The 21,520-nt window shown below is 41.2% G+C and overlaps 1 protein-coding gene across 4 annotated transcripts in view; it reads left to right on the top strand.

The window, feature by feature from the left end:
- Window positions 1–682: 682 nt before the first annotated feature.
- Window positions 683–21,520, top strand: part of LOC105940793 (protocadherin gamma-C5) — a 315,331-nt gene continuing 294,493 nt past the window's right edge. Inside the window, exon 1 of one of the 4 annotated variants that reach the window (XM_076873898.1) lies at window positions 683–3,187. In XM_076873898.1, coding sequence (XP_076730013.1) covers window positions 797–3,187 — 2,391 coding nt within the window. In that variant the 5' untranslated portion in view covers window positions 683–796. Of the gene's footprint in view, window positions 3,188–10,205; window positions 12,709–21,520 lie in introns of those variants that run through there. The other 3 variants (XM_076873951.1, XM_076873867.1, XM_076873944.1) reach the window with 3 other exon arrangements.

Below are 21,520 nucleotides of genomic sequence, written 5' to 3' on the forward strand. Positions count from 1 at the left end.
CTGAAACAACTAGGCACATTTTTTTTTCTTCTTCTAAATGTGTTTTTATCTCTGATATTACTACTTCCACTCGGTTCTATTACGCAAGTCCTTTGCTGTTCCTGCTTGTAGTAATAATCGTTTAATATTTTAAATGTTCATTCAATCAAGTCATGTGAACACTTTATTAAAAAATGGAAATGGAAAAGTAGAATTCCTTAAGCACATCATACATATCTTTTACCAGAAGATTTTTACTATAAATATATTACCTAGATTACATTTCAGGAACACAATATGATTTCATAGATTTCTCAAGAGTTAACACTTGTAACAAAATGATTCAAAGTGAGCACATTTTGCACATGATTGTCTCCGGATCTGTAATCAGTCAAACCTACAGAATAGAGAGAGCTGTAACCGTGGTGCTGAAACGTTTAGTTTTGCGCCATAATTAAAACTTAATATTTGACACCATAATGTATGCGATGCTCATCAATGATAAAATAGCATTCCGAGGAAGATTTGTTTTTCGTATGATAAATAAATATGGGTTTAGAGACTCTTGATATGATGACATGTAAGTGTAACTAGATAGAAACAACTCTTGGTGCCGCTGTGGGCTAGCACAAAAGCAGCACATTCATCTCCACCCACTATTACTGCATAAATATCAGTTATAGTTGTTCAGAGGAATCCGCTCGTTGCACGAATTCTATTTTGTTTCCATCCTTTAAGAAATCTTTAATGTTTTTTGGAATAATACTTTGTTTTTGTACACAGCAATTTCTTCTCCTTCTTACGGGTCTTTTGTCCCATGATGGCAGACGGCAAAAGATTTCCGGCGGTAGACCCGATCTTCTGCTTTGCTTGCTTTGTTGTAACACTGCAGCTCGCTTACGGAGATCTGAGCTATTCTTTTCCCGAGGAGATGAAACGAGACTCCGTGATTGGAAATATAGCCAAGGATCTCGGTTTTGATCTGATGACTTTATCTTCCCGGAAAGCTCGTGTTGATTTTGAGGGATCTCGTAAAAACTACTGTAATATTAATCTGAGAACGGGGGATCTGATCACACCGGAGAGAATCGACAGAGAAAGCCTTTGTGCCAAGAAACCTTCATGTGTTGTGCAAGTGGATCTGGTGTTAGAAAATCCGTTAGAGCTTCATCGTGTAAGTCTTCATATACAAGACGTGAACGACAACTCGCCAAAATTCAAAAAGAATTTGATTGAGATGGAAATAAGCGAGTCGGCAGACAGAGGTAACCGCTTCTCAATAGAGCAGGCCCGTGACGCAGATATAGGTCAAAATGCTGTGCAAAGGTACGAGCTTCAAAAGAACGACAACTTTATTCTGGCTGTTGACAGCAACAAGGTTGAACTCGTACTGGAAAACACTCTTGATAGAGAGAAACAAAGCGAGATGAATTTACTTCTCACAGCTTTGGACGGTGGATCTCCTCAGAGATCCGGTTCCGTAGTCATACGCGTCACTGTGCTGGATGCCAATGATAACGCCCCAGTGTTCAGCCAGGCCGTTTATAAAGCCAGTCTGCCTGAAAACTGTCCTTTAGATACAACAGTGATTAAAGTCAGTGCGACAGACGCAGACGAAAGACTGAACGGAGATGTAACGTATGACTTAAGTCAGGTGTCTGACGACGACATAAATGTATTTTCAATTGATCCTAAAACGGGAGAAATTAAAGTAACTGCTGTGATTGACTTTGAAGACAGAAATTCTTTTGAAATGAGAGCAGAAGCGAAAGATGGTTTAGGTCTAACTTCTTACGCCAAAGTGTTAATAGATGTGACTGATGTAAATGATAATGCACCAGGGATATTTGTAAAATCACTCACTAACCCCACACCGGAGAACGTGCCACCTGGTACAGAGGTGGGCATTATTAATGTGCAGGACAGAGACTCCGGGAATAACGGGCAGGTCCACTGTTCGATCCAGCAGGGTGTCCCCTTTAAGTTGGTTCCTTCTATTAAAAACTATTATTCTCTGGTGACCACAGGACAATTGGACCGTGAACTAGTGTCTGATTACAACATTACAATCACTGCCACTGACGAGGGCTCTCCACCTCTGTCCTCTTCTAAAAGTGTTCAGTTATCTGTAGCAGATATCAACGACAACTCACCTGTGTTTGATAAGCAGTCGTACAGCGCATATGTGAGTGAGAATAATAAACCTGGCTCCACTTTATGTTCCGTTAGTGCTCGAGACCCCGACTGGAGACAGAACGGTACAGTGGTTTATTCTCTGTTAGCTGGTGAGGTGAACGGTGCCCCGGTGTCCTCCTATCTGTCTGTGAACGGAGACACGGGTGTGATCCACGCTGTGAGGTCGTTTGATTATGAACAGTTCAGGAGCTTCAAAGTCCACGTGATGGCCAGAGACAATGGTTCTCCTCCTCTCAGCAGCAACGTGACCGTGAGTGTGTTCATCTCAGATGTGAATGACAACTCTCCTCAGATCCTGTACCCCTCCCCAGAGGGCAATTCCTTCATGACCGAGCTGGTCCCCAAAGCTGCACACGGAGGGTCTCTGGTGTCCAAAGTGATCGCGGTGGACGCAGACTCCGGACAGAACGCCTGGCTGTCCTATCAAATAGTCAAATCCACTGATCCGGGACTTTTTACCATTGGTGTCCACAGCGGAGAGATCAGGACACTGCGGGACATTTCTGAATCTGACAGCATGAAACAGAACCTTGTAGTGGCAGTGAAAGATAACGGACAGCCCTCTCTGTCTGCCACCTGTTCCATGTATTTACTTATTTCTGATAACTTGGCTGAGGTGCCAGAACTGAAGGATCTGTCTTATAATGAGAGCAATTCCAAACTGACTTCTTATCTGATCATCGCGCTGGTGTCTGTGTCCACATTTTTTCTGACTTTCATTATCATCATCCTGGGTTTGAGGTTTTGTCGCAGGAGAAAGCCCAGACTGTTATTTGACGGAGCAGTTGCCATCCCCAGCGGTTATCTCCCTCCTAATTACGCAGATGTTGATGGCACAGGAACTTTACGCAGCACTTACAACTATGACGCGTACCTGACCACAGGTTCAAGAACCAGTGACTTTAAGTTTGTGACATCGTATAATGACAACACGCTGCCTGCTGACCAGACTCTGAAGAAAAGTCCATCAGACTTTGCTGATCCGTTTGAAGTTGTGGAGGCTTTTGATGAGGTAGGGATGCTCAGAACCTTTCCATTTAAGTTAAACGTCTTTAATATTTCTCTGGCTACATTGTTCTTTCACTAATTATAATCTAAGAGGCATCGTTACACGGTCAATCGAAGTTGTTTGTCGCAACACGAGGGTATGAAACTGTATTTAGTGTTTGCCCCTTAAATTCACTAGTCCCACAATAGTTATGGCAGGAAAAAATTGCCACCATCGCCAGCTCGGGAATTTCACTCAACGAAATAACTAAAAGCACCAGTAAGGCGCACAGGTTCGTTCCACTAAAGATGTGGCAGGAGACAAGGTTCCGAAATTCGGAAATGCAACCTTAGTATTCTAAAACAAAGCAATACCCCCCCCCCCCCCCCCCCCCCCACCCACCACCACCACCACCACCACACACAAACCAAAACAAAACAAAGCTAGTTTTTAAATTTCTATACATTCAACCATGTGGGTGGCGTTAATGCTTTAATGTAACTTTACACCAAGGAATCCTATAATAGGCTACATTAACGTAACAACAGTTCTAGCGAAATAAATTAAACGATTCTTGGTGAAATAAATATAATTGCAACATTAACCTTACATCAGACATGTACAGAAACTTACATAAATTAAAATAATTAAGGTCTCAATTAGGATGTCGAACACGGTCGCAGCTGAAGTGGCAGAGCGATGAGCGAAGCACCGCTGACGCAAACAATGCCAGTGAACAAATCATAACATAACAAAAAAAAGAAATAAAGCAGCATAAACGAGAACCAAAGAGAAGTACAAAACGGAGAAACACAACAGCGAGTTATCCTGAAGAGAGGCAGCAGCTTTCATATATGAAAAGTGACATATTACATTTAATAAATCGGCAATTTAAATGCAAAGCCGAACCCAGAGGACAGGTTAGCTAATACATACCAGGCCCACTGAACTACTCCACCTAGACAGGAGAGGAGCGCTTCCCAACCCAGCAGCAACAGATGACACAACATGCCAGCAATTTCTACCTTGCAAACAGTTCGAGGCAGAGAATAGTTTATGTCCAAAACTACCAATATTGAGAAGAGCGCGATACATACCTCTTCTGTTGTATCATGCTCGCCTGGGAGGTGGAATGGTTAACTGTGGTTAACTTCACACCCCAGCACAAAAAGGAGACGCCACAAGTAAGAGGCTTCTGGACTGATGGAACATTCTTACAAGACTTTGCCACGTTTAATCGATGGTAAGGTCTTAGGAAGTGTAATTAAAAACGGGATATTGTCTCTGTGTCAGCCCAGGCATGGTTTTCGTTTCATGACTATGAATGGACGAATTATTATTATTATTATTATTATTATTATTATTATTATTATTATTATTATTATTATTATTACATACTCTTGAAACAGTTGGCCCTAACAAGATAAAATGTAAAAACAGCTCTGTGTGGCACTGAAAGGCTCTTCTGGTGTTCTCGCGCAGCCCAGTAGGAAAATGTATTTTTGTGTCTCGGTTATTCAGAACGCATTTCTGTTATATTAATTATTTTCATATGTAACAAAATGTATAATGTATTGTAACTCATCCAAATGCCCTGACGCACTTTAGGACAATGTGTTCTTTTACTGTTAAAAATGTACAGTGTTTATACACTCAAAGTTATGTTGGCCCTCTCTTTTGGAGATTTAAACATTTCGCAATAATAATGTTTAGGAATACGGTTTATGCAAACTTTTACCTAGCAAAAGCAAAGGCATTACATGTATAAGTTACAATCCAAATCTCGTTTACACGGACAGGCATACGGTATACCTGTGAAGTGAAGACCTTCATCCTGTGCTTAGTCTATTATATTGCAGAAATCACACGGAAGTTTTAAGCTGATAATCACAGGTAATTTAAATATGATGAATTGCTGCCACAATCCGGATTTAAATTGCGAAAATATTTCAATACGTTCTGGTGTGAAGATGATAAAGTAACTCGTGGTGTCGCCCTTGTCTAACAGAAAATAATCTCTCGCCACTCCACCCACTATTGCATCGAAATCAGTTGTAAAGTGTCTGGATAATCTGGTAAAATCCCGGATAGAGATGTCGCAAATTGTTACCAGATAACCGAACATTTAGTTGTCTTGGTCCGACCTTCTTTTTTGTGCTGCACAGTACATTTTCTTTGAAATTGACGGTCGATTTTTGTCAAGATGCGGGACAAAGGATTTTCAGCGCTAGGCCCGATCTTCTGCATTTCTTCCATTTTTGTAACACTGCACCTCGTTTGTGGAAATCTGAGCTATTCCTTTCCCGAGGAGATTAAACGAGACTCAGCAATTGGAAATATAGCAAAGGATCTCGGTTTTGATTTGAGGACTTTATCTTCCCGGAAGGCTCGTGTTACTTTTGAGGGCACTCATAAGCGTTACTGTGATATTAATATGAGAACGGGGGATCTGATCACATTGGAGAGAATCGACAGAGAAAGCCTCTGTGCCAAGAAACCTTCATGTGTTGTGCAAGTGGATCTGGTGTTAGAAAATCCGTTAGAGCTTCATCGTGTAAGTCTTCATATACAAGACGTGAACGACAACTCGCCAAAATTCAAAAAGAATTTGATTGAGATGGAAATACGCGAGTCAGCAGTTAAGGGTAACCGCTTCTCAATAGAGCAGGCCCGTGACGCAGATATAGGTCAAAATGCTGTGCAAAGGTACGAGCTTCAAAAGAACGACAACTTTATTCTGGCTGTTGACAGCAACAAGGTTGAACTCATACTAGAAAATACTCTTGATAGAGAGAAACAAAGCGAGATGAATTTACTTCTCACAGCTTTGGACGGTGGATCTCCTCAGAGATCCGGTTCCGTAGTCATACGCGTCACTGTGCTGGATGCCAATGATAATGCCCCAGTGTTCAGCCAGGCCGTTTATAAAGCCAGTCTGCCTGAAAACTGTCCTTTAGATACACCAGTGATTAAAGTCAGTGCCACAGACGGAGACGAAGGAGTGAACGGAGATGTAACGTATGACTTAAGTCAGGTGTCTGACGACGACATAAATGTATTTTCCATTGATCCTAAAACGGGAGAAATTAAAGTAACTGCTGTGATTGACTTTGAAGACAGAAATTCTTTTGAAATGAGAGCAGAAGCGAAAGATGGTTTAGGTCTAACTTCTTACGCCAAAGTGTTAATAGATGTGACTGATGTAAATGATAATGCACCAGTTATATATCTAAATTCAGTGTCTAACCCCACACCGGAGAACGTGCCAACTGGTACAGAGGTGGGCATTATTAATGTTCAGGACAGAGACGCTGGGAATAACGGGCAGGTCCACTGTTCGATCCAGCAGGGTGTCCCCTTTAAGTTGGTTCCTTCTATTAAAAACTATTATTCTCTGGTGACCACAGGACAATTGGACCGCGAACTAGTGTCCAATTACAACATTACAATCACTGCCACTGACGAGGGCTCTCCACCTCTGTCCTCTTCTAAAAGTGTTCAGTTATCTGTAGCTGATATCAACGACAACCCACCTGTGTTTGATGAGCAGTCGTACAGTGCATATGTGAGTGAGAATAACAAACCTGGCTCCACTTTATGTTCCGTTAGTGCTCGAGACCCCGACTGGAGACAGAACGGTACAGTGGTTTATTCTCTGTTAGCTGGTGAGGTGAACGGTGCCCCGGTGTCCTCCTATCTGTCTGTGAACGGAGACACGGGTGTGATCCACGCTGTGAGGTCGTTTGATTATGAACAGTTCAGGAGCTTCAAAGTTCACGTGATGGCCAGAGACAACGGTTCTCCTCCTCTCAGCAGCAACGTGACCGTGAGTGTGTTCATCTCAGATGTGAATGACAACTCTCCTCAGATCCTGTACCCCTCCCCGGAGGGCAACTCCTTCATGACCGAGCTGGTCCCCAAAGCTGCACACGGAGGCTCTCTGGTGTCCAAAGTGATCGCGGTGGACGCAGACTCTGGACAGAACGCCTGGCTGTCCTATCAAATAGTCAAATCCACAGATCCGGGACTTTTTACCATTGGTGTCCACAGCGGAGAGATCAGGACACACCGGGACATTTCTGAATCTGACAGCATGAAACAGAACCTTGTAGTGGCAGTGAAAGATAACGGACAGCCCTCTCTGTCTGCCACCTGTTCCATGTATTTACTTATTTCTGATAACTTGGCTGAGGTGCCAGAACTGAAGGATCTGTCTTATAATGAGAGCAATTCCAAACTGACCTCTTATCTGATCATCGCGCTGGTGTCTGTGTCCACGTTTTTTCTGACTTTCATCATCATCATCCTGGGTTTGAGGTTTTGTCGCAGGAGAAAGCCCAGACTGTTGTTTGATGGAGCAGTTGCCATCCCCAGCGGTTATCTCCCTCCTAATTACGCAGATGTTGATGGCACAGGAACTTTACGCAGCACTTACAACTATGACGCGTACCTGACCACAGGTTCTAGAACCAGTGACTTTAAGTTTGTGACATCATACAATGACAACACGCTGCCTGCTGACCAGACTCTGAAGAAAAGTCCATCAGACTTTGCTGATCCGTTTGAAGACATCACAACATCTTCTGAGGTAGAAAAACGCAACTTCTTTCCCACATATATAAACATATAAACCTAGACTTAGAACTTTTATTGTCATTGTCCAGTTTCTTGCACAACAAAATTAGGTAGGAAGACCACAAAGGTGCAACAAGTAAAGAAAACAATGTACAAAGAAAAAAAGCAATATCTATCTATCTATCTATAATTTTTTTCCACCAACTGTGTTCAGGAAACCAAAGTTTTAAGTTTATATTTTTGAGTGAAAACAGTCACATTTAACTATTCCACTGGCTCAACATAAAACTGCCTTTCAGGGTCTGAGACAACAGCAACATCAAAGTTCCTATCAGAACTCAATCAGTATAGACAACAGTAGTGACCTGTCAAGAAACAAATATACAAAAATAAAACAAATTGTTCCTTGGAACCCATAATTCACAGTTCAACTGACAAAAAAGTACAATGTAAACTTTCATTTTAACTTTTTAAGGGAGAACATCATGAACTCACTTTGATTTCTCTACACAGCCGAAGTACACACACAGGAATCACACAGAAAGTGATCTCCCCTCTGAATCAAACAGAAAAATAAAAAGTTGTGCAAAGTGAACAACAGTGTAAACTTAACAACTCTGAAATCTGTTAGGACACTCTGTCATTACTCACACCAACCCGCTCTTCAATCCTGCTCACAGCAGGTAACCCTTGAACATACACCCGTCGCACGTTCAGAATTCTACAAAAATCATCACAAACACGGAGTCATCACATAATAAACTTAGTTTCCTAGGCTAATTACCGTCTCCCACAACACCGACGACAATATTTTGCAGTATTTTACACTTTTCTAGCACATTTACCTCACGTGTAGATACCCGCGCAAACTTTTGCAGCCTCTAACTCTCTAGTGTTCCCGCTTGCAGCGTGACGCGAACCTGAGTACAAGCATGGTCTGGCTTAAGGTGGCTCTTAAAGGGACGGTGTACCCCCAAAACGCAAGGTCTAATCATCACCATGACAACTCTACAAACAGACTGTTAAAACACAATCACCTCTTCTTAAACCTTTTTTATGTGTAGTGTTAGTTCTCTTGGCTACAGTTTCCCCTGCTACGTGTCAACGTCCTAGGTAACCCCCTGCACATCCACCATTCCCCTAAATTTGGTGGCATAGAGAACCATACCAGCTAAGACATAGGAGACTACATCTGGACTTCAAAAGTCAACTCCCAGCCCATTGTTCCTTCAGTGGTGCTAGTTTCAGTCATTATGCAACAGTCATTAAGAACAACAACTCAGTGTTTAAGAAAAAAATGGGGCCATTTTAGCATTAATTAAACCCACAGACAAATAACTCCAAGTAATCTAACAGTTTTTGGCTTTGCTAACATAACTGAATTTGGGATGAATTTGAACTGGGATTTATGAGCAACAGGTGAACACATGCAATTGAAACAGATATTTTACTTGCAGGAAATGGACCTCTGAATAGCTACACAGAAATTCCAACAACAAAAAAAATCTAATTATTTCCAATAATTCGTTTTTAAAAAATAAAATAACATTTGTAACATTTCTAATTTAAAAATATATTAAATGAAAATAATTTGCTTTTCATTCAAGCAAAACGACATTTCAACATGACACTGAAACTTTTGAGCAGTGGCATTGAGCGCCAATGACATTTTGTTTAAAGAAAAGTGGAAAAGTGTATTTAGAGTGCAGCAGTAGCCTGCTCATTCTTTTATAATGTCGTTTCCAGGTCTCGACAGGGTCAACTGGTGCACTTTTTAGGCAATGTGATGGAAACAAAGCTTCAGTTTCGGATGCAGCCTTGCAGTAGTTAGCTTTGGGTAGAGTTTTAAAAATAAATTAGTCTTTACAGTAGTTATCTCTCATTGATTTTAGGAGACAACATTGCCCAATAACCATGCCAAATCTTACAGTACCTGTTCATGGTCCTGAAATACGATCCAGGGTTTCTTGGAGTAACTGGATCTGGAGACTTGTTTGGTATCTCCGAAATTCCATGTGAATTTCAATAATCAAAACTGTAGGTTTGTGTAATTCAGTTACCTCAGCTTATTGTCTCAAAAAGGAGAACCTTAGAACTTTTGTGTATTACAAAAATGTAAACTAAATTCAAGAATGTTAGGGTTTGTTGAGGCTCAAACAGTATACATTTGAGGGTAACAAACCAAATATCATTTTAAATGACTGTTATGGCATGACATCGGCATCTTACTCAGGCACAGTTAGCAAGGAATGCTTAATGTGTTTTAAATAATATTCACAACTGTTAAATATGGCCGAGAGCGGTCTTGGAGTGATTTACTTTTTTGTGAATAATTGAATACTAAGGAGATTAAAAGGTGACTCGTGGTGTCGCTGTTGACTAACGGAAAATAAACGCTTGCCACTCCACCCACTCCACTTACTGATTAGATATCAAATGCAGACTGCTGGAAAAACGCATATATCCGAACCTTCAGGACCCCGTACCTTGCTGTAAAGCTGTAAGGATTGCTGTGTATTTTGGAATAGATTTCACTTTGCAACTGTGGACAGTATAATTGCTGCAAGATGGGCTCTTTTCGAGTCAGGGTGGGAGACAAAGGATTTTCAATACCAGGGCCGATCTTCTTTGCCTCCTTTATTATAACGCTGCGCATCGCTCATGGAGATCTAAGTTATAATATTCAAGAGGAGATGAAACGAGACTCCGTGCTTGGAAATATAGCTAAGGATCTTGGGCTTGATCTGAGGACTTTGTCTTCCCGAAAGGCTCGCATTGATTTTGATGGATCTCGTAAGCGTTACTGTGACATTAATCTGAGAACGGGAGATTTGATCACATCGGAGAGAGTCGACAGAGAAAGCCTTTGTGGCAAGAAACCTTCATGTGTTGTGCAAGTGGATCTGGTGTTACAAAATCCTTTGGACCTCCATCGTGTAAGTGTTCATATTCAAGATGTGAATGACAACTCGCCAAAATTCAGAGAAAATTTGATTGAGATGGAAATAAGCGAGTCAACCGAGAAGGGTAGCCGCTTCTCAATAGAGCAGGCCCATGACGCAGATATAGGTCAAAATGCTGTGCAAAGGTACGAGCTTCAAAAGAACGACATCTTTATTCTGGCTGCTGACAGCAATAAGGTTGAACTCGTACTAGAGAATAAACTTGATCGAGAGAGACAAAAAGAAATGAATTTACTTCTCACAGCTTTGGACGGTGGATCTCCTCAGAGATCCGGCACCGTAGTCATACACGTCACTGTGGTTGATGCCAATGATAACGCCCCAGTGTTCAGCCAGGCCGTTTATAAAGCCAGTCTGCCTGAAAATTCTCCTTTAGATACACCAGTGATTAAAGTCAGTGCGACAGACGCAGACGAAGGAGTGAATGGAGATGTAACGTATGACTTAGGGCACATATCTGATGATAATATGAATGTGTTTACTATTGAACACAAAACGGGAGAAATTAGAGTAACTGGTGTAATTGACTATGAAGACAGAAGCTCTTTTGAAATCCCAGTGCAAGCCAAGGATGGTTTAGGACTAAAATCATATGCCAAAGTTATAATAGAGATTACTGACATAAACGACAATGCACCAGCAGTTTCTCTGGGATCGGTGTCTAACTCCATTCCTGAAAACGTGTCGCCTGGTACAGAGGTGGGCATTATTAACGTGCAGGACAGAGACGCTGAGAATAACGGGCAGGTCCGCTGTTCGATCCAGCAGGGTGTCCCCTTTAAGTTGGTTCCTTCTATTAAAAACTATTATTCTCTGGTGACCACAGGACAACTGGACCGTGAACTAGTGTCTGATTACAACATTACAATCACTGCCACTGACGAGGGCTCTCCACCTCTGTCCTCTTCTAAAAGTGTTCAGTTATCTGTAGCTGATATCAACGACAACCCACCTGTGTTTGATAAGCAGTCGTACAGCGCATATGTGAGTGAGAATAACAAACCTGGCTCCACTTTATGTTCCGTTAGTGCTCGAGACCCCGACTGGAGACAGAACGGTACAGTGGTTTATTCTCTGTTAGCTGGTGAGGTGAACGGTGCCCCGGTGTCCTCCTATCTGTCTGTGAACGGAGACACGGGTGTGATCCACGCTGTGAGGTCGTTTGATTATGAACAGTTCAGGAGTTTTAAAGTCCACGTGATGGCCAGAGACAACGGTTCTCCTCCACTCAGCAGCAACGTGACCGTGAGTGTGTTCATCTCAGACGTGAATGACAACTCTCCTCAGATCCTGTACCCCTCCCTAGAGGGCAACTCCTTCATGACCGAGCTGGTCCCCAAAGCTGCACACGGAGGCTCTCTGGTGTCCAAAGTGATCGCGGTGGACGCGGACTCTGGACAGAACGCCTGGCTGTCCTATCAAATAGTCAAATCCACTGATCCGGGACTTTTTACTATTGGTGTCCACAGCGGAGAGATCAGGACACTGCGGGACATTTCTGAATCTGACAGCATGAAACAGAACCTTGTAGTGTCAGTGAAAGATAACGGACAGCCCTCTCTGTCTGCCACCTGTTCCATGTATTTACTCATTTCTGATAACTTGGCTGAGGTGCCAGAACTGAAGGATCTGTCTTATAATGAGAGCAATTCCAAACTGACCTCTTATCTGATCATCGCGCTGGTGTCTGTGTCCACGTTTTTTCTGACTTTCATTATCATCATCCTGGGTTTGAGGTTTTGTCGCAGGAGAAAGCCCAGACTGTTGTTTGACGGAGCAGTTGCCATCCCCAGCGGTTATCTCCCTCCTAATTACGCAGATGTTGATGGCACAGGAACTTTACGCAGCACTTACAATTATGACGCGTACCTGACCACAGGTTCAAGAACCAGTGACTTTAAGTTTGTGACATCATACAATGACAACACGCTGCCTGCTGACCAGACTCTGAAGAAAAGTCCATCAGACTTTGCTGATCCATTTGAAGATCTCGATACTTCAATAGAGGTAGGATTCTGAAATAACCGGGTTATCAAAATTGCAGTGTTTTGTGTCTTTAAGTTTTTACATTTATAGTATTGTCTTTGATAAGTAGAACCTGAGGCTTCTTGTTATTTACAGGGTCTTTCCTATAGTACCTCCCCTTTCTTGCATTTTTTTGTGTGTTTGTGTATGAATTTAAATTTTTTTCAAAATAACGCCTTTCATCATATTACAAACAAAGTCAATCTTGGGGGGTTGCTTATAGCGAAACGTAGCTATTAATATTAAACTGGAACGTAACCAACTTCCTTTTATTTCCAACCCGAAACTTTCAGTGTATTTTTTTAGACTCTTCTGACGACGAGTCAAGTTTCACTCTGATTTCTGGTCAGCTTTTACAACACTGCAAAGTACCTCGAAATAAACAACGGCATTAAATTAACAAGTAATGATTAGTAAATTGATGATACACTTTGTCGCATAAACCATCTGATTTACTGATGGCGGCACCAGTACTGTTAATGATCTTTCACATGAAAGACGAACAAAGGTCCTATACTCAAGATTTACTTATTAGTTCATGTAATTTCGAAAGTCCCCGTGTTAATTTTGTGGTGAAGTGGTTAACGCATTCGTTGTTTAAGGAACGGATCCCTCCTATTTTTAAAGAGGCACAGAGGGGAAACCCCGGGCTTGCGCCAGGAAGTGCATCCGACGTCAAATCAAAACGTTTAGCCGCCTACGGTAGCGATAGTCGGGGAAGTAAGTGACCAGTCGAAGGGACGTTCTGTGCGTAAATCACAATTATGTTTAATGGGTATTATTATCATCATCAATGTAGCATTAAAATGACTAAATCACTTTTTAAACTACCGAAACAATAGCTGTCAGATATTCATCACTTCCTGCTGTCAGTATTGATAATCTCATTTCTTGTGCTCAATTCTTTGTCATCTCATGTACATCCACATTGTACCTCGGTATACATTAGTGTTACCGCATGTTATAATGTTGTTCTCAAAGGTGTGTTGACAGTCTGTTGGATGGTGAGCGCTACATGTTTATTTCTATCCCATTGTGGCGCCAGAGAAGGAAACTGACAATGTAACTAAACTGATAACGCCACCTGGTGTTGGAGTTGCACCCCAGGAAATTTCACATTAACCAGTGCAAAGGTTTTATCAGTTACAAAGACACACGGGCTTGTTATTGACAAAGAAGAGGCGTGGCAAGTCATTGTCAATAGGTTTGTTTAATGCATTATCTGAATAATGTGGAGATACAAAGACAACAGCAAATTTAGTGGCAGGACTTCCAATACCACTGTACCTTTAACTAAAACATCACTACCAGACATGGCTTAAAACTACAAGACTCACTGTGTTGCTCCAAGTAAAATAGCAGCTCAACAAAAAGCCAATTAATATAGTTAAATACAGGTCACTTTGGGAGGCAACCTACAGGGAGTAGTGCCCAAGGACTGCCACCAGTTACTCACTCGTCACCTCGCATTGCAGTTGTCACTGCAACTAAAGGCGCTTTATAATCGTATCCCGGCGTTTAGACTCGCATGCATAAGAGGCAACCTGACCAAATGTGCCTAGCCCCCCAGCAAGCGTCCGTCTCTAAACCTAAAGTGAAATAAACCTATAGTGAAATAAACCGATAAAGCAAGCAAGAAATAGGGAACTACTCAGGGAAAAATAAACAGAAGAGGAGTGTATGCATCTACATATAAAACCTTTAAAATACCACAGAAATGCAGCATCAGGCGCACCCACGCTTGGCCCCAACAAAGTGCGGTGTGGCACAAACGGCACAGGACAAGATTAAACATGATAAAACAAAGCAAAGTTAAAACAAAACAAGGCACTAGAGGACACTGAAAACAACAACGAGAAATAACAAGACTCAACAAGATGGCAGCAGGGTACCTATAATAAGAGAAAAGAACAGTTATCCTTGGTCCACGCTATTATTAACTAAACTGCAGACTTCATACGAGGATCCTACTAACCACTCGACTGAATTTGATCTGCAACGTTAAGATCAGGCTGTGATCGTCACCATATATGGGAGAAATGAGTACCAAACGCTAAATCAGTGAATAGGCCACAGCTGCTCCTCATAGCTAACCTCTGATTAGATCGCTAGGGTACCATTAAATGTTCACGCTGCGTTCACAGACACCATGTAGGAACAAAACATCTTCTACAAAATCTAACCCACTACACTAACATGAAACTTAAAACCAACAAACATACGGATTTGTTAGGTGGTTGTCAAATGCCAGCGAGCTCATTAATACTGGTTAGCTACTAACATTTGCAGCACTGACTCTGTAAAAATGAATAGGTGTCGTGTGTTCCCGGTGAGACTGTTGTAGTCCACAACTCATGGATGACATTAAGAAAGAAGTTCAGTTTCAAATTCAAAGAAGTGCAGTGTTGACTGACTTGTACTTTACTTTGATATTTCCTTTGCTGCTTGGATATGGAACGCCAGGACTGACATAATAAATTAATTATACTATTAAATAATTAATTAAATGTGGCAATAATTATTTAATTAATTAAATGTGTCAAAAATATTTATTTAATTAATTATTTCCAATTGTAATTAATTACTGCCACATTTAATCAATTATTTAATGGTATAATTAATTTATTATGTCAGTCCTGGCGTTCCATACTTGGACAAGTAGTACTTTGTTTGCTTTTTGTCTCAGATAAAGAAATACCATATGAAGCTTGTACAACGCAGTGTATTGTTGCAGATTTCATAAAGGTACTGTCTTGTCTTCATGGTTATGAATAGCTGGAGTTTAGCCATTAAGAGATTTCCCTTTCAACGCTTCATGTTGTTTGTGTTCAAAGTGGTGTCATCACTTCAGCATTTAAAAAGTCAAACATAACACCAAGTTCACATATAGATGTCCGACCGCGTGCGTGCGTTTCCGTTTTAAGTTACACGACCTCAGGTTTATCTCGTGACCTCCCGAACGGTGTTGAGCATATGTTATAAAGCTGTGAGTCAATGTACAAAAATGCATGTAATGTGTTTAATTATAGTCACGTCCATCAGCAGTAAGATGACACTTGTACATCGATGCATCATTCTAATAATGTCTACTCTAGTATAAGGACGGACTTTCCGCAAAAAGACTATGTCTACTTCTGATTTGTTGCTTATCTATATTTTAATGAACGTAGTTGCTATAAATCGGAAATAAATGATTGAAATTGCCATTTCAATTGCTTTTTTCTAACTGTGTGTGTGTGCGACTGTTGCAGCATTTGTCTTTTCTGTATAAAAACGGTCTAAGTATTTTCTCTGCCGCTGTCCATGGTTCTGAGCCTTGTCATTTGTATTCTGTAGCTATAATTGCTGATATTTCATGTACTGTTTAGTTTATTTTCATTATAATATACCGAGAACATAATTCGCTATTCCAATTTAGTGTATCGACAGGAGTAAACACTACCTTCATGCGATTTCTTTCTTTCTTTCTTTCTTTCTTTCTTTCTTTCTTTCTTTCTTTCTTTCTTTCTTTCTTTCTTTCTTTCTTTCTTTCTTTTTTGACTTGAAGTTTTATTCAAACGCGGATGTGAAGTTAAAAAGACACATGGTGTCACTGTTGGCTGGAAGAAAAAGAACATGCAGCACTCCACCCATCATGAATTCAGTTTTTTTTTTTCATTTATCAGAAACGCTAAATCCTGGGACATAGTTCTGTATAAACTGGTGTGGACTATTGGATTTCTGACTGATTTGGGATACATATGTTGTTTCGCTCTAAATAGCCAGATAAACAAGCGGAAGACGTTTCATTTCAGGATGAGAGACAAAGGATTTTCAGGCCCGATCTATTGCCTTGCTACGTTTATTGTAACGATGCGCCTCGTAAGCGGGGATCTGAGTTATTCTTTTGCCGAAGAGATGAAACGCGACTTCGTTATTGGAAATATAGCTAAGGATCTCGGTATTGACCGTGGAAGTTTTTCTTCACGACAGGCCCGTGTTGATTTTGAAGGATTTCGTAAAATGTATTGCGACATTAACATTAGTACTGGGGATTTTACTACGATGGACAGAATTGACAGAGAGAACCTTTGTGGCAAGAAACCTTCCTGTGTGTTAAAAGCAGATCTAGTTTTGGAAAATCCGTTGGAGCTTCATCGTGTTAGTCTTCATATTCAAGACATAAATGACAACTCTCCACAATTCAAAGATCATTTAATTGAAATGGAAATAAGCGAGTTAGCAGAAAGGGGAAGTCGATTTCCAATAGAGCAGGCCCATGACGCAGATATAGGTCAAAATGCTGTGCAAAGGTACATCTTACAAAAGAACAACCATTTCATTTTATCAGTTGACAACAACAACGTCGATCTTGTACTGGAAAATAAACTCGATCGAGAAAAGCAAAAGGAGATTAATTTACTCATCACAGCTTTGGACGGTGGATCTCCTCAGAGATCAGGTACCGTAGTCATACACGTCACTGTGCTGGATGCTAATGATAACGCCCCAGTGTTCAGCCAGGCCGTTTATGAAGCCAGTCTGCCTGAAAACTGTCCTTTAGATACAGCAGTGATTAAAGTCAGTGCCACAGATGCAGACGAAGGAGTGAATGGAGATGTAACGTATGACTTCGGTCATATATCTGACAGCGATGATAAAGTTTTCTCTATTAATCCTAAAACTGGAGAAATTAAAGTGTGTGGTTTGATTGACTATGAAGAAAAAAGTTCTTTTGAAATGAAAGTGCAGGCTAAAGATGGTTTAGGGTTAACATCTTATGCCAAAGTTATAATAGATGTTATTGATAATAATGACAACTCGCCAGATATATACCTGAAGTCACTGTCAAATCCCATTCACGAGAATGTGCCAACTGGTACAGAGGTGGGAATCATTAACGTGCAGGACAAAGACTCTGAGAATAACGGGCAGGTCCGCTGCTCCATCCAGCAGGGTGTCCCCTTTAAGTTAGTTCCGTCTATTAAAAACTATTATTCTCTGGTGACCACTGGACAACTAGACCGCGAACTAGTGTCTGATTACAACATTACAATCACTGCCACTGACGAGGGCTCTCCACCTCTGTCCTCTTCTAAAAGTGTTCAGTTATCTGTAGCTGACATCAACGACAACCCACCTGTGTTTGAGGAACAATCGTACAGCGCATCTGTGAGTGAGAATAACAAATCTGGCTCCACTTTATGTTCCGTTAGTGCTCGAGACCCCGACTGGAGACAGAACGGTACAGTGGTTTATTCTCTGTTAGCTAGTGAGGTGAACGGTGCCCCGGTGTCCTCCTATCTGTCTGTGAACGGAGACACGGGTGTGATCCACTCTGTGAGGTCGTTTGATTATGAACAGTTCAAGAGTTTTAAAGTCCACGTGATGGCCAGAGACAACGGTTCTCCTCCCCTCAGCAGCAACGTGACCGTGAGTGTGTTCATCTCAGATGTGAATGACAACTCTCCTCAGATCCTGTACCCCTCCCCGGAGGGCAACTCCTTCATGACCGAGCTGGTCCCCAAAGCTGCACACGGAGGCTCTCTGGTGTCCAAAGTGATCGCGGTGGACGCAGACTCCGGACAGAACGCCTGGCTGTCCTATCAAATAGTCAAATCCACTGATCCGGGACTTTTTACCATTGGTGTCCACAGCGGAGAGATCAGGACACAGCGGGACATTTCTGAATCTGACAGCATGAAACAGAACCTTGTAGTGTCAGTGAAAGATAACGGACAGCCCTCTCTGTCTGCCACCTGTTCCATGTATTTACTCATTTCTGATAACTTGGCTGAGGTGCCAGAACTGAAGGATCTGTCTTATAATGAGAGCAATTCCAAACTGACCTCTTATCTGATCATCGCGCTGGTGTCTGTGTCCACGTTTTTTCTGACTTTCATTATCATCATCCTGGGTTTGAGGTTTTGTCGCAGGAGAAAGCCCAGACTGTTGTTTGACGGAGCAGTTGCCATCCCCAGCGGTTATCTCCCTCCTAATTACGCAGATGTTGATGGCACAGGAACTTTACGCAGCACTTACAATTATGACGCGTACCTGACCACAGGTTCAAGAACCAGTGACTTTAAGTTTGTGACATCATACAATGACAACACGCTGCCTGCTGACCAGACTCTGAAGAAAAGTCCATCAGACTTTGCTGATCCATTTGACACTCTGGGTCAATCTATTGAGGTAAGACACTCACAAATCTTTCCTCTGGTTCCTACACTTTTTGTTGTGTTTCTTTTTGTTTTTTAAAAAAAATATTTGTAAGACCGTTGTTTATGTCTTTATCTTGCACAGGTAGTATTGTCGTTTACCATGAATTGCTTACCATATGATGAAAACTTTCATTCAGAAATACCTTACGGCATGTTGATCTCGACTATTTTTCTTTTTTCTTTACTTATCGTGTAACTTACATCTTAGTTTGTTATTTGCGGGTGCTATTTTTCGTAATTTTGTATATTGTTGTTACATGTTTTTCTGGGTCCTTGTGGCAAAAAGATTTAATGAAATAACTCATTCTTTAGCAAACTATACAGTATAAAACAATGCGGACTTATGCCATGGTTAACTTATTGTAATTGTTTGCTTTTATCAAAATAACTAATTCACACTATTGAAGAGCACGTGGCTGCGCGTATAGCAGAAACGCATTTTGTATCTTTGCGTGGTTGGTCCTGCCAAATCTCAAATTAACTTTCTTTGGTGCTGAAATATTCCTCAGGGCCCCAGAGACCCACTCACTGTAATTGTTCTCTCTCTCCCCCTCTCTCTGTCTCCCTGTCTTTCCCTCTCTCTCGCGCGCACTCTCTCTATAGTTGTGCTCTTTCATTTAAATCGACGTCATTTCTAGTAATTGTCTGCGACCATTGATATTATTAATAATATTGATAATAATTATAATAGACATTCGTGTTGTTACTTACTGAATTCTTTTTATTTTTGCCGAGCTCAGCTCTGAATATGAAGTAGTCAGGTATACCATTTTACATTGAGTGATTGTTAACCTGGTATTAGCGTAGGTAAAACAGTCTTAACAGAATTTTCTGTCAGGTTTATCTATGTGACCTTCAAAATAATAGCAATATCTACATAAAACAGTTTGTTTTTTCATTTCTTCTTCCTTTCACAACGATGAAGAAACATTAGCTTAATTGTATCTAGAACGTTCGGCCCGCAAATCAAATGCTCTTCAGTTCAGTTGTGTTCTGTGAACGAAGAACACAAGATGTGTTATATGATGAGCCTGTGTATAGGTTATGTGCCTGAGGTAAACGAATGACATTTTATCACATGTGTGTAGACATTTCTTGTTTGCCACTATATACACTCGTTAATTGTTTGTAGTTACAAACTGATTATAAAATGGTTACTGGGGAGGTACTTGTTACTGTTCTTCATGCACAAGTGCTATGATGTTAATTGTCACCAGTAAATCGTGAAACACTATTTTTTTCTTTTAGTTAGCGATTTCTCGTAGTTTTGGTGTTTTCAATTAGCTTGTGTTTTGAAACACCAATTCAACGTTTATTTAACGATAAGTGAACATGACTTGTGTTTTCAGACATCGACAAACATATTTAATCACCTAGTGTGAGGATAAAAGGCAACTCGTGGTGTCGCTGTTGGCTGATAGCACACTGACACACACACCACTCCACCCACTGCTACTACACAGATGTCGACTGTAATTCCCTGAGAACCAGTTACGTTTGCAGACATGTTTCTCCGTGTTTCATCGTGATATTACACTTTGGATTGTTGAATCGTTTACGAATCACGTTGTTGTTTTTGCTCTGGAAAGTGCATCAGAAGCACTGCGGTCACGTTTTTGTATCAGGATGGGAGACAAAGGATTTTCAGGGTTAAGACTGATTCTCCGGTCTGCTTTGTTTGTTGTAACGCTGCGCCTGGTTTATGGGGACCTGAGTTACTCTATTCCAGAAGAAATGAAACGAGACTATGTCATTGGAAACGTCGCGAAGGACCTCAGTGTTAATTTTGGAACCTTAGCTTCACGACAAGCCCGTGTTGATTTTGAAGGATCTCGGAAAAGGTACTGTGAAATTAATATGAGAACCGGAGATTTGATCACATCGGAGAGAATTGACAGGGAAAGCCTTTGCGGGAAGAAACCTTCTTGTGTTCTAAAAGTAGATCTGGTGTTAGAAAATCCTTTGGAGCTTCACCATGTAAGTCTGCATATTCAAGATGTGAACGACAATGCACCGCAATTTAACGAAAATTTGATAAGAATGGAAATAAGCGAGTCAGCAGAGAAGGGTAACCGCTTCTCAATTGAAGAGGCCCATGACGCAGATATTGGTCAAAATGATGTGCAAAGATACAGCCTACATAAGAACGACAACTTTATTCTGGCTGTTGATAGCAATAGAGTTGAACTTGTTCTACAGAATAAACTTGATCGAGAGAAACAAAAGGAGATTAATTTACTCCTCACAGCTTTGGACGGTGGATCTCCTCAGAGATCCGGTACCGTAGCCATACACGTCACTGTGCTGGATGCTAATGATAACGCCCCAGAGTTCAGCCAGGCCGTTTATAAAGCCAGTCTGCCTGAAAACTCTCCTTTAGATACAACAGTGATTAAAGTCAGTGCCACAGATGCAGACGAAGGAGTGAATGGAGATGTAGCATATCAGTTTGGCCATGTGTCTGACAACGACATAAATGTATTTTCCATTGATTCCAAAACGGGAGAAATTAAAGTAACTGGTGTAATTGACTATGAAGAAAGAAGTTTTTTTGAAATGAGGGTAAAAGCCAAAGATGGTTTAGGACTAAC

This window comes from Maylandia zebra, linkage group LG2, assembly GCF_041146795.1.
Source record: "Maylandia zebra isolate NMK-2024a linkage group LG2, Mzebra_GT3a, whole genome shotgun sequence".
Classification (NCBI taxonomy): Eukaryota; Metazoa; Chordata; class Actinopteri; order Cichliformes; family Cichlidae; genus Maylandia; species Maylandia zebra.